At 48.0% G+C, this 14,519-nt stretch overlaps 1 protein-coding gene across 1 annotated transcript; it reads left to right on the top strand.

Annotated features, from left to right (window-relative positions):
* Positions 1–350: 350 nt before the first annotated feature.
* On the top strand, positions 351–13,058 carry LOC133342835 (aquaporin-3-like). Its single transcript, XM_061552147.1, has 7 exons — positions 351–454; positions 3,770–3,883; positions 4,339–4,465; positions 6,264–6,401; positions 10,236–10,342; positions 11,860–12,077; positions 12,553–13,058. The coding sequence occupies exons 2-7, from the start codon at positions 3,776–3,778 to the stop codon at positions 12,752–12,754; spliced, it is 900 nt and encodes a 299-aa protein (XP_061408131.1). The 5' UTR covers positions 351–454; positions 3,770–3,775; the 3' UTR covers positions 12,755–13,058.
* The last annotated feature ends 1,461 nt before the right edge of the window (positions 13,059–14,519 follow it).

The following is a 14,519-nucleotide window of genomic DNA, read 5'->3' as shown; positions in this document are numbered from 1 at the left end:
AAATCTGTATTATGAAGAGTTGAGTGTTGGATTGATTGCAATAGGCTTTCATTCAACACTGCACTGATACTTGGGCTGCGTTATCATCATTCGTAGCAATGAGCCCTCCTAATAAACTCGTCTCACTCCCACACAATTCGCTCCGTCTGAATGAACGTACACACACGTTTTTGATTTATACCGTTGAGCGCAGCTGACGTAACCTGCTGTCGAGTTACCAAAAACCCACAGATAAATTATTATATAAGCTCTGTGGGCGGACATGTAAATTAACCTATATTGTTAGCGAGCATCCAATGGGTGCGCGCTGCCTGGTGCTACTTATACCAACAGCAGCAGCAGCAAGTAGCAGCAGCAGTAGCCGCATGCCCCTAACACAGCTATCGCCTTGGGAGCGTGCACCAAGAGGGAACAGAGGCCGCTGTTGTTTCAGTGCAACGCTTCAAAACCAAAGGTAACGCTGTTGTGCTGATTCTATCATTTTCATAAAATACAAACATTTAAATTGTTCACGAACAAAAATCACACGCTGCACCACAGAGGCACTCTACCCTCTGTATTATAATTGTAGGTTTTCTCGAATTATTCATAATTTGTTTTATCTGGAACACTTTACATCAGTTGTACCTTATATCAGCAAATGCAATATGTGGAACTACATTTTACTGCTTTTCCTGGCAACTTCATTGAACTTTTTAAATCGATTTAACGAATATTGCTTCCAAATATAGCCTCAAAATATATCTATGCCTGATGGCAGTGGGGTGTCGCCAGCGTGGCCCGTTCCACCCATCTCACGATCTCTGGTGAGCCGCCCTCTCTCTGTACGTGAAGGCACACGCGATGTTACCGTGCTGTGTGCATCGTCTCACAGCGTTATTTACTAACTATATGTCTTGGGCTGGGTGCGATAGTCACCGTGTAAATTCACGCCATACGAGTTATGGATTTAACACGTTTGCCCGCGCGTTGTAACGTGTTAATATCTCATTTTAGGCCTAAACGGCCTAAAAATCAGATATTCCTCCATCTCCAGGTGATTTCCCAGGTGGAAGTTTGTAATTAAGATTTAATTCTTACATGAGCCAGATGTAGTCCACACAAGTGCGTGGACGTTGCTGATGATGTTAGTCGATCCACTACCGTGCAGAAAGACGGTGCGGACGCAATACGAGCACCCGCAATTGACATCTCATTTAGATGGGTGTTTTTTAGTTGTCATTGTTTTCAAGTTTTCACATGGAAAATCATTTGAGATGGAACATCTCATTTTGCCGGGCGGCGGTGGCTACGCACACCTCTAATCCAGCACGGTGGAAGCAGTGGCGAGGATTGGTGGATTGCATAAATGTTGTGAAACTCCCTTCCCCTGGGCGACGAGGAGGCGCCCTGCCTTGGCTCCCCATGAGAAGACGGTACTGCAAAAACGTGGACTCCACCTGTTCCATCCCTATGGGATAGAGTGTTTCTCCCTCGCATGCGTGGGTTTTCTACGGGTGCTCCGGTTTCCTCCTACATGGTAACACTCATTAATTGGCCGATAACACCGTGATATGTAGAGGACCGCAGAGCTTGAGCGATTGTTGGTACCGTGGGCTCACCGCTCATCTGTGGCTCCTCTCGCGCCTCTGGGTCATCCTCTCTCTCTCTGCGAGTGAACGAACACTGCGGCTTGCGCATTACGAGTTGACATGATTATTATTGGCAAGGGTGTACAGGCTGTCAATTTACACACATCGCCAACACGTAACGATGCGTGTACAACATGTTAATTACACGGTCTGAATTAACAAAGTGAAGATTGCACCCAGTCAAACACACAACAAACACACAACAAACACACATCAAACACACAGCAAACACACAACAAACACACAACAAACACAACAAACACACAACAAACACAACAAACGCACAACAGACACAACAAACACACAACAAACACAACAGACACATAACTAACGATGTGGCGCACACCACCAGTTCGTACGGCATGTGCTCCAGAGAAGGCTGCTCTATGTACAGAGTATATGCCTCTGCATTTATAGTACATTTTGTGCAATACACACGCAGTATACACACGCTACCATATACAGTCTATATATACTGTATTCGTTATACTGGTAGGAACCTCTGGTTACACCAGCCCACAGGGGGTTATTGTGTCCGTCCGTCCGTCGTGCAGGGAGGGGCTGGGTGGGGAGGGAGGGGCTGGGTGGGGAGGGGCTGGGTGGGGAGGTTGGGGAGGGGCTGGGTGGGGAGGGTGGGGCTGGGTGGGGGATGGGATGGGTGGGGCTGGGTGGGGCTGGGTAGGGAGGGGCTGGTCACCCCGTGGTGCCCTTATAAAACTCAACGTTTCACCTACTCACGCCGGCTTGTGCCCGCCCTCACAGTCGGGCATATTTGCGGAATACACCACGCCGCCGTTGACCCTGGCCATGGACCGAGCAACCCATCGTTCCTACCAGCTCCCTCCGCAGGAATGTGTTACTACAATATACATCGTCAGTGTGCCGTATGAATTGCATATAATGTACACGTATTGATACACGCCGGGCGCTGGCGGTGGTGAGCGCTGCTCTTAGACCCACCAGGGTGGTGAGCGCTGCTCTTAGACCCACCAGGGTGGTGAGCGCTGCTCTTAGACCCACCAGGGTGGTGAGCGCTGCTCTTAGACCAGGGTGGTGAGCCCTGCTCTTAGACCCACCAGGGTGGTGAGCGCTGCTCTTAGACCAGGGTGGTGAGCCCTGCTCTTAGACCCACCAGGGTGGTGAGCGCTGCTCTTAGACCCACCAGGGTGGTGAGCGCTGCTCTTAGACCCACCAGGGTGGTGAGCGCTGCTCTTAGACCAGGGTGGTGAGCCCTGCTCTTAGACCCACCAGGGTGGTGAGCGCTGCTCTTAGACCCACCAGGGTGGTGAGCGCTGCTCTTAGACCCACCAGGGTGGTGAGCGCTGCTCTTAGACCAGGGTGGTGAGCCCTGCTCTTAGACCCACCAGGGTGGTGAGCGCTGCTCTTAGACCAGGGTGGTGAGCCCTGCTCTTAGACCCACCAGGGTGGTGAGCGCTGCTCTTAGACCCACCAGGGTGGTGAGCGCTGCTCTTAGACCCACCAGGGTGGTGAGCGCTGCTCTTAGACCAGGGTGGTGAGCCCTGCTCTTAGACCCACCAGGGTGGTGAGCGCTGCTCTTAGACCCACCAGGGTGGTGAGCGCTGCTCTTAGACCCACCAGGGTGGTGAGCGCTGCTCTTAGACCAGGGTGGTGAGCGCTGCTCTTAGACCCACCAGGGTGGTGAGCGCTGCTCTTAGACCAGGGTGGTGAGCGCTGCTCTTAGACCCACCAGGGTGGTGAGCGCTGCTCTTAGACCAGGGTGGTGAGCGCTGCTCTTAGACCCACCGGGGTGGTGAGCGCTGCTCTTAGACCAGGGTGGTGAGCGCTGCTCTTAGACCCACCAGGGTGGTGAGCGCTGCTCTTAGACCAGGGTGGTGAGCCCTGCTCTTAGACCCACCAGGGTGGTGAGCGCTGCTCTTAGACCAGGGTGGTGAGCCCTGCTCTTAGACCCACCAGGGTGGTGAGCGCTGCTCTTAGACCCACCAGGGTGGTGAGCGCTGCTCTTAGACCCACCAGGGTGGTGAGCGCTGCTCTTAGACCCACCAGGGTGGTGAGCGCTGCTCTTAGATCAGGGTGGTGAGCCCTGCTCTTAATATTTAAAATGTATAATGCGCATTCCATCCTCGGATCCCAATCCCATTGCCCTGTGCTGCGTGCAGGAGACGATGCCGGTGCAAGAGGGGCGAATGAAGAGGCTGCAGCGGAGGCTGTTCATCCGAAATAGGCTGGTCTGCGAGGCGATGGCAGAGTTTGTGGGGACGTACATTCTGGTTGTAAGTGACTTGCGAGGAGTTCAAGACCTGTCATCAATAAGAATCATGTTCGATCATCAAATCTCCGATCCAAGTTGTAATTTATGCTTAGTTGTGAGTGGAGCGCCGTGTAAGAAACGATATCAGATCAACGTATTCGACTCCCCACATGGGTGCCTTTCTGTGTGGATCCTTATGTTCTCCCCCTGTTCTACAAGGGGTTTCCTCCAGGTTCTCCACTTTAATCGTATAGCTAAGACAACTCACATTGTAACTGGTATTGGCCAAACATCCCACTGCAATACATTACTTGCAAATGACTCAATTGGGATTACACACCACATAAAACAGGGTGTTGAAACTCGGTGAGGCTTTCCTGGGCAAACAAGTTGTATCGTAATGAATCGTTTGGATGTTTGCTCGTGCTTTTCTGACGCCAACTCGCCGCTCCTTCTCCGCCTTCGCTGCTCGGGCAGTTGTTTGGGTGTGGCTCGGTGGCGCAGGTTGAATTGAGTGGAGGACTCAAGGGGCAGTTCCTCACGATCAACCTCGCCTTTGGGTTTGCGGTCACCATGGGACTCCACGCCGCTGCAGGCGTTTCAGGTACGCGCTCGATGCGCAGGAGCTAACTGCGCCGCATGCCGCTTGACACCCCCACGTCATTTCAATCGCACGCCACACGAAACCCGTCCTCCGCTTCTCCGTCATGACAAGTGTAACTACAGAATTGGACGTCTGCTCGAGTGTCGCCGGGTGAATGCGAAACGTGTGTTAATGAGAGAGAGGCAGGGGGCTGTGGCACCCGTGCCTCACAGCATGACGGGCCTGGGTTCCAATGCGACTCGAGTCCCCTTCTGGTGTGGAGTTTGTTCATCCCTGTTCTGCACGAGATGCCTCCGTTACCTAAACAAACGAAAAACGCACTCAATGTAACTGGTGTTGGCAAAACTTCCAGTGCTGAATAATTACCTGGGAATAACTCAATTGCACAGAGAAACATCGCCTCTTAATGCAAATACTTTGTCGGGTGGTGCTGGTTATGCACGTGGCCTGCGAATTCGGCGCTGCCAAGGCAGCGAGGGTTTGTGAATCAAGCACAAATGTTGTGAAACTACCTTCACGTGGGCGTCGAGGAGGAGCTATACCCTGGCTTGCCAGGAGAATGCAGTACCCGTAGAGCAAAGGTGTGGACTCCACTCGTTCCGTCTGTTTGGGATAGGGCGTTTCCCCCCTCGCACGCGTGGGTGTTGTACGGATGTTCTGGTTTCCTCCCACACGTAAACACGCATAAGTTGACCGATAACACCTTCATAAATAGAGGACCGCAGAGCTTGGGCAGTTGTTGGTGCTGGATCACCGCGTGGCTGCCTTGCCGCTTGTCTGTGGTTCCTCGCGCCTCTGACTCACTCTCTCCGCGAGAGTGAGCGACTCGTGTGCGGCGACGGGTCGCAAGTTGAAAGTAGTACTACTTGGCAGGCAGGGCCCTGCCAAGTAGTACTACTTGGCAGGGAGGGCCCTGCCAAGTAGTACTACTTGGCAGGCAGGGCCCTGCCAAGTAGTACTACTTGGCAGGCAGGGCCCTGCCAAGTAGTACTACTTGGCAGGGAGGGCCCTGCCAAGTAGTACTACTTGGCAGGGAGGGCCCTGCCAAGTAGTACTACTTGGCAGGCAGGGCCCTGCCAAGTAGTACTACTTGGCAGGGAGGGCCCTGCCAAGTAGTACTACTTGGCAGGCAGGGCCCTGCCAAGTAGTACTACTTGGCAGGGAGGGCCCTGCCAAGTAGTACTACTTGGCAGGCAGGGCCCTGCCAAGTAGTACTACTTGGCAGGGAGGGCCCTGCCAAGTAGTACTACTTGGCAGGCAGGGCCCTGCCAAGTAGTACTACTTGGCAGGGAGGGCCCTGCCAAGTAGTACTACTTGGCAGGCAGGGCCCTGCCAAGTAGTACTACTTGGCAGGGAGGGCCCTGCCAAGTAGTACTACTTGGCAGGCAGGGCCCTGCCAAGTAGTACTACTTGGCAGGGAGGGCCCTGCCAAGTAGTACTACTTGGCAGGCAGGGCCCTGCCAAGTAGTACTACTTGGCAGGGAGGGCCCTGCCAAGTAGTACTACTTGGCAGGGAGGGCCCTGCCAAGTAGTACTACTTGGCAGGCAGGGCCCTGCCAAGTAGTACTACTTGGCAGGGAGGGCCCTTTTGAAAGAGTCTTGAGCATCGGTGAGGCTCTCCTGGGTGAATATCGGACGGGATTTTAACTGTCTTCTTTAGCACTTCATTCGCACAGCGCTTGGGTTTTTACGACACCGTTGGCCAAAAGAGTGATTGTGACAATAGTGAAGTCCACTGTTAAGCCAGACGTTGAGAGACCCGCCGTGCCCCCCCCCCTGCCCCCGTGTGCATTGCCAGGTGGACACCTGAACCCAGCCGTTACATTTGCGTTTGCCGTTCTGGGTCGCTTCGAATGGCACAAGTTACCTCTCTACATGCTGGCTCAGCTCCTCGGAGCTTTCATGGGCGCAGGCACCGTGTTCGGACTGTATTATGGTGAGATTACACCGCATTTCTTTACTTGCGTGGCAGGGTGGCAGCCCCTCACAATGCTGCGATAAAATAACACTGGTCTACAATGTTTTAGACGTCGTCTGCTTCAGAGATGAAATGTGCTGTTTATTATGGATTTTGATGTGCTGAATTCAAATATGATCATTAAAGCAACTGATTGGCTACTGTTCCAAATATATTTAAGTGTTTTACATTTTATGTCTATGTATATTGTGGCAATGTCCTGGTGACATCACTCGCCATGCTCGTCGCTCACTGCTCCGCAGTTCGGTGAGAAAAAAATCTAGATGAGAGTGCAAACAATTTATTTTTAGTGACATTGCAACCAAGGCTTTAGTATGCCTTGAGGTTTTCCAACAACTTCCTATAGTTGTCTGCCTTTTTCTTTCCGAGAAAATGTGTTGCCACTGACTGGAAGGCTTTCCATGCCATCTTTTCCCTAACATCACCTGCCAGGAGATGCCACTGCTGCAGCCTAGAGCCCAACAGCTCTGCCTTACTCTTGGGTAGTTCCAAATCCCTGACAAGGTCTTTCAGTTGACCTTGTGTTATGAGGTGTGTAATTCTAGATTTTAAGCTTTCGTGACTGCAAGGATTCATACTCTCAGGTTTCTTCGGTAAAGTCACGTAGGTAAAAAATAAAATGAAAAGTTAATAAAAGTAATAATGGAAATAAAATAAAATAATCAATCACGACGTTTCGGAGGCAACATAAGTCTCCGTCATCAGGTGGGACCGTCACAGCTAAAATTACTGCATCAAGTGAGGAAAATTCCAAAAGACCAGCCCTTAAATACAAGTTAAGGGGAGAGGGGCTTATCTGAATGTGGTAACCAGGGAATGTAACGTCGTGTGCAAGAAAACGGAGCTACAAAAGAAATTGGTCAACGTCGTCATGTGCAAGAAAACAATCAGTGTACCTCAACCTAAACCGATGTTGGTTGAGAATCCAAATACCAAATGCAAAAAAGCAGTACTGTTAAACGCTGGGGATGTCAACACTCGGTAAAGTAGAAAGTACCTGTCAAATAAGATGGTACAGATATGTGTAGTTAAATATTTTTTACATGGTTAATAACATCTTTCCAATGATTACTCAGTTTGTACCCATCATCACGGTTGAAGTTATGTCTATGTTTGTATATCTGAATGGCTTCGTGTACAAACCTTTGATGGTAGCCAGAGGGTTTGCAGAGCACCTTGGTCTCAGAAAAAACAATATCATGAGAGCCCACAGCGTTGTAGCAATGATCGGCAACGGCGGAAAACTCAATTTTGCCGTGTTTCAGATATGACTTATGCTCGCGGACACGATCAGAGACATGACGTTTCGTTTCACCAATGTAACAATCACCACAGCTGCAACTCAGTTTATAGACTCCATGGTATTGCAAGTCAGAGATGACATACTTCACAGATGGAATTAGATCACGGATTTTATGTACTGTACTGAATCGGACTTGGATCTTATGTTTGTTTAGAATTTTGGAGATCTTTTTGGTCACGCCTGCTATGTATGGCAACGTGATTGTTTTGATTGGAGTTTCAAGTGGCTGTTTCTGTATGGTGGGAGAAACAGCTTGGCGGATGGTACGGTCAGAGTATCCGTTCATCCTGAGGGCCCGATGTACATGTCTTAATTCACTGGCCAGGTGGTGTTGGTCAGAAATGCCATGAGTTCTGTGGTATAGCGTTTTGATGAGATAATTATTTTGAGATGGGTGGTGGTGGGAATCAGGTTTCAAGTAGGAATCTGTGTGGGTGGCTTTTCTGTAGACAGAATGTCCCAAGGATCCGTCAGGTCTCCTCTCAAACAGAATATCTAAGAATGGTAGTTTGCCATCTTTCTCCACTTCCATGGTGAATCTGATGGATGAGTGTCTGGAATTGATTGAATTCGGATGTACCTGCGCTGGTTAGGCATTGCCTCACCAACACTTATTTTACCTGGAATGACACCTTCTACAAACAGAATGAGGATACCCCTATGGGCTCCCCCTTGTCACCAGTGATAGCCAATATGTTCATGGGAAAGTTTGAATCAGACGCCATCCAGACATCCACCCTGCGTCCTTCCCTGTGGAAGAGGTATGTGGATGACACTTTCGTCATTGGACCACATGGCCTCCCAGCATTGAACCACTTCTTGGACCACATCAATTCCAGACACCCATCCATCAGATCCACCATGTAAGTGGAGAAAAATGGCAAACTACCATATAAACTACCATATGATTTATAGAGCTGATATAGGACAATTTGTTCATCAGAGGGATGTAAGCCTAGTTATGATTACATTATCCATGACTTCTAGGAATAACATGATGCAATTCATGTCATGTATGATGCAATACCAGGTTCAGATTGCATCATTCATTGTTTTGCTAAAAAATCAAGCACTGTCCAAACCCAGTCAGACATTTATTCATAGATCCAGTCAAATATGTATTTTAGTCATTTCTGGTTGAAATTGAGATCCCTTCCCTTTATAACTCACTTATCCTCCACCATTCCCAAGTCAAGGGTCGTATATACTGACCCGTTAGCATATCTTGAAAACTAGAGCCAATCAACAATTTTAAGCATCATTTTCATTCTCAATGACCCAGAATTAGTAGAGTTGGACTACATTTATTTCCGAAGCATTTTGGCTGTAGACCAGTGTAATCCACCGTGCACCCTCACACGAACTTATCTCATCACTCAATCTCCTCGGTAGTCATCCTCCTGAACGTGTTCCATTCCTTGGCTGCCACTCCATTATTATTCTTGACCATTGATCATCATCGCATGTGTGTCCTGGCAAATTCCAATCTTCACATTTTTGATGATGGCATTAACCTTCATATGTTCTCTAATTCACGTGCTCCTATCTGTGTCTGTCCACGTAATTCCAAACATGTATCTCCCCAGGCTTCTTTGTGCACTGTTTAGATTTTATTCCATTTTAGTCAATTACATTTTTTCTGAGCCATGTCACAGCAAGTAATATGCAATGGTAGAAAGCTCCCTTCCCTAGGCGCATCGCTGTGTTGCTTTTCATTGTCAAGTTCAGCTTCCAAAAGCATCTCACCATGCTCTCGTCCGCCTCTTTGTTTAATAGTTTCGATTTAATTCCGCCCGCAGTAACTGTCCCTGGTACACACATTTTCTGTGTTGAATTTACGAAAAATGTAGGAAAGTGAAAAGTGCGCAAATAAGCATGGAGAGATGCATGCTTGAAATTACATGGACAAATGCAAAGAGCAACACGTGAATTCTAGAGCAAACACTGGTTAATGAAATCATCGGAACCGTTAAGAAAAGGGAGTAGGCTTGGGCTGGGCATATTGATAGAAGGGACGATAACCGGTGGTCAAGAATAGTGATGGAGTGGCAGTCAAGGAATGGAAAACATCCCAAAACACGGTCCACTGGGGAGATGGAGCAAAGAAATCAGTTCGTGTGCAGGCGCTGGGTTGTTACATTGCTGGATCCAGGAGATGGTGGCAGCTTGGGGAGGTATTCATCCAGCAGTGGATTGACCATGGCTGATAATGACCAAAATGATGATAAAGATATTCAATAGCTGTAACACATTTATTATTCGTGTAATTTGTAAAGGTCCAGAATGTATCAATAATTTCAAATATTTTACTTTCTGAATGCTTCCTGTAATCGGTGGAAATTTCCATCACACGAATATCGGGCCCCTATTGTTTAAAGGTTATTTAACAATAAACATTTAATCAGTAGTGTCTGTCTAATACTCTTCTTCCTTATTCTAATCGATACCAATGAGCAACATTGGCTGTTAACATTGTCATTGTATTGCAGATGCCTTCCTGTACGCCGGCAATGGGAACTACACAATTCAGCTGGCTGGAGTTTTTGCCACTTACCCCTCAGAGCACCTGTCTCTGGGAAATGGATTTGTGGATCAGGTTTATTAATACATTTCAGCACACACACACGTGCGTTTTGTTACTTCACTTCCAAACAGGTCATTCTACTTTCTGGGTCTTTCGGTAAAGTCACGTAGATAGAAAAATAAATAAATAAAATCACCACGTTTTATCGCAACACGAGCAATCGCCTTCAGGCGAACTGCTGAGGCAGGAGAAATATAGCGAGAGAACTACTGCAGAAACAGGTTATAGGTTTGAGATGGGTACAACCCAAGGGTAAGTGGGCGGGGCTAGAGATGGAATTTACAAGTAATATACCTAGGCCATTGTATTGCTCGAGATTAGAGATTAGCATGCCAATGTGAGACGGCTCCCGCAGCAGCAGCTGTGTTCATGAGACACATTCAACCTATTAAACAACGAGAGCCACCGCCACATCGAGGAAAATGGAAGCTATGTTAGTGAGACATTTAGCCTCTTAATGTCAAGACATGTACCAAGGTAATGTAAATTTCGATTTAAAGCTTTCGTGACTGCAGGGATTCATCTTCTTGGTTCTTTCGGTAAAGTCACGTAGAAGGGAAGTAATAAAATAATTAAAATAAAACATAATAAAATAAAATAATTCTCACGACGTTTCGGCTACAACGCAAGCAGCCGTCTTCAGGTGAAGAATGAGACACTACCAAGCTAGGAGCTTATATATAAGCTGGGTTGGAGGTGGAAGAGCGCCTTAACAAAAAGAATGTGCATATGAAGAGGAATTTAGCATATTCATGGGAAATGCGTAGGAGGTGGGTGGGGGGGTTTCATAGTCATATTATGCCCATGCATTATGCAGGATCAACAGCACCAAGGGGGGGTGCAGGGAGTAGCATTAACAAAGGAAAGGAATGTTAATAGTATGTAGCTGCAGTTACTAAACAACCACGTAGAAAACTAAAGTATAAACTACATAAAAAACTAAAGTATAAACTGCATAGCACCATCAGTATACTTACTATACTCTACAATAAGCTGAGTTACTAACAGCAAGTAATACATTACAATTCTACGTCGTAAAAAATTATATAATATGCTTCCATCTAAACTTTATTCTCTTACATCACACGAGCATACACCGTACTATATACTGCCATAGATAAACCCAACATTAAATTATATACTGTATTGCTATAAACCATAAGATCTCCAAAATCTTGATTAAACACAAGATCCAGGTCCGATTCAACACAGTACATAAAATACGTGATCTGGTACCGCCTGTAAAAGATGTGTTTTGTGGAGTAGTTAATGGGGAAATATTTCTAAATGTCCACAAACAAGAGAAACCACTGAATACTATGCAAATTTTATGTTCTGCCATCCCCCAGCCATCTCGTAGCCCTGTTGGAATTTCATGGCAATCTCTCCTCTGACGTGCTAGGTTACACGGCTGCACTCTTACATCTGTGTGTCAAGTCCCATAACAGAACCTTTCCATGTTACCGCTGTATAAAACCGACGAATGCCGTTGCTTGACAGGAAACATTGCGTGTATTGTGTGAGCACAGCTGATTGGCACTGCAGCCCTGCTGGTGTGCATCATGGCGGTGATAGACAAGCGAAACAACCCAGCTCCAAAGGGCATGCAGCCCTACATAATAGGCCTCGTCGTCGTGCTCATCGGGCTCTCCATGGGCTTCAACGCGGGGTACGCCGTGAACCCGGCCCGTGACCTCGGCCCGCGTCTCTTCACGTCCATTGCTGGATGGGGTTGGAAAGTATTTTCGTGAGTATATGAGGACGAGCAATTGCGTGATCTGTAACCAGAATACTGGCTCAGGTTGCGATTGGAAGGTTGCGAGTTCAAATCCTGATGGCGGTATGACTCAACTCATCACCCCTTAAGGGTTGATACATTAAGTACCGCTTTGTGGCGAAGTCAAATTGTAATTCACTGTCAGACTGACCCCCGCCATAGGAATGGGGAATTTTATAAATTGGGTGAGGACTGTAAACGGAAAATGAGCATAATTAAGGTGTTTTGGGTTAGATCGCGTAAATATAAATGTGTCATTAAACCCGGTACCACCCGACACAGCCAACACAGCCAATTAATTAGTAATGCTTGTCACGTAAACAAAACATGGCAATTAGTTGCGTGTTCAGAACACCATTGTGTTGGAGAGTAAACCCACAACATTTACAAGTGTACTCTGCTCATGTGCCTAACTCGTAATGTGCTCCTGTGTGTGTTTCTGCAGGTCCGGTGGCTACTGGAGCTGGGTGCCTGTGGTGGCACCCATGATCGGTGGGGTGCTCGGTGCGTTTGTTTACGAGCTGTTCGTTGGATTTCATCTTGTGGAGGCGTCACTCCCGCCGGCGGTGGAGCCCCCACCGTCTCCACGAGAAAAAAAGGGGCTCCTCAAGCTCCAGCCAGAAAGCATGGCTGACGTCATGTGCTGAGTCGGCACACGATGGTCTGGGATTGAGCTGCGGGGCCAGTGATTCTCGATGCATTTGAATGAGGCTTATCCAGCTGCGTTTGTGTAACACATCCAACTAAGGGTGTAACATGCTATGTCTGCTAGAACTTTTAGTTTTACTCAAGCTTAATTTCCATGTTTTGGTACTAATGGCGTCAATCACGTCGATTTTAATAAAATATATACAAACCTGTGCTGGTTTTTTGTTTGTTTCAGTTTGACACCAAACCTCTTAAATGTCCAACATTTGCTCCCAATAGCAATGCACATACTTTTCACAAAAATAGTCTGTTATGTTTTATGAAGTGCCTCTCAAGATCAATACGTCATCATGGTCAAAGGTGTTGATACCACCACCGCACCGAACCAACGCGTTCTCCCCTCCGCAGCAGATCCCGCATCTGCTGCGGGGTAGACACGCGGCGACTTCCCAGATGCGCCCTCACAGTCTCCCGCCGTCTGCTCTGAGGGCTTCTTACTCTCTTACTCTTGGTTGTCTGACTCGTGGTTGTCTGACTCGTGGTTGTCTGACTCGTGGTTGTCTGACTCGTGGTTGTCTGACTCGTGGTTGTCTGACTCGTGGTTGTCTGACTCTTGGTTGTCTGACTCGTGGTTGTCTGACTCGTGGTTGTCTGACTCGTGGTTGTCTGACTCGTGGTTGTCTGACTCGTGGTTGTCTGACTCGTGGTTGTCTTACTCGTGGTTGTCTGACTCGTGGTTGTCTGACTCTTGGTTGTCTGACTCGTGGTTGTCTGACTCGTGGTTGTCTGACTCGTGGTTGTCTGACTCGTGGTTGTCTGACTCGTGGTTGTTTGACTCGTGGTTGTCTGACTCGTGGTTGTCTGACTCGTGGTTGTCTGACTCGTGGTTGTCTGACTCGTGGTTGTCTGACTCTTGGTTGTCTGACTCTTGGTTGTCTTACTCGTGGTTGTCTGACTCGTGGTTGTCTGACTCGTGGTTGTCTGACTCTTGGTTGTCTGACTCGTGGTTGTCTGACTCTTGGTTGTCTGACTCTTGGTTGTCTGACTCTTGGTTGTCTGACTCTTGGTTGTCTGACTCGTGGTTGTCTGACTCTTGGTTGTCTGACTCGTGGTTGTCTGACTCTTGGTTGTCTGACTCTTGGTTGTCTGACTCTTGGTTGTCTGACTCTTGGTTGTCTGACTCTTGGTTGTCTGACTCTTGGTTGTCTGACTCGTGGTTGTCTGACTCTTGGTTGTCTGACTCGTGGTTGTCTGACTCGTGGTTGTCTGACTCTTGGTTGTCTGACTCTTGGTTGTCTGACTCGTGGTTGTCTGACTCTTGGTTGTCTGACTCTTGGTTGTCTGACTCGTGGTTGTCTGACTCGTGGTTGTCTGACTCTTGGTTGTTTGACTCGTGGTTGTCTGACTCTTGGTTGTCTGACTCTTGGTTGTCTGACTCTTGGTTGTCTGACTCGTGGTTGTCTGACTCTTGGTTGTCTGACTCTTGGTTGTCTGACTCGTGGTTGTCTGACTCTTGGTTGTCTGACTCTTGGTTGTCTGACTCTTGGTTGTCTGACTCTTGGTTGTCTGACTCTTGGTTGTCTGACTCTTGGTTGTCTGACTCTTGGTTGTCTGACTCGTGGTTGTCTGACTCGTGGTTGTCTGACTCTTGGTTGTCTGACTCGTGGTTGTCTGACTCGTGGTTGTCTGACTCGTGGTTGTCTGACTCGTGGTTGTCTGACTCTTGGTTGTCTGACTCTTGGTTGTCTGACTCTTGGTTGTCTG

The sequence above is a fragment of the Lethenteron reissneri genome, chromosome 16 (genome assembly GCF_015708825.2).
Source record: "Lethenteron reissneri isolate LAM-NWPU_2019-01 chromosome 16, ASM1570882v1, whole genome shotgun sequence".
In the NCBI taxonomy this organism is placed as follows: Eukaryota; Metazoa; Chordata; class Hyperoartia; order Petromyzontiformes; family Petromyzontidae; genus Lethenteron; species Lethenteron reissneri.
Note: the sequence above shows the minus strand (reverse complement) of the source record. Positions and strands in the feature narration are given on the sequence as shown.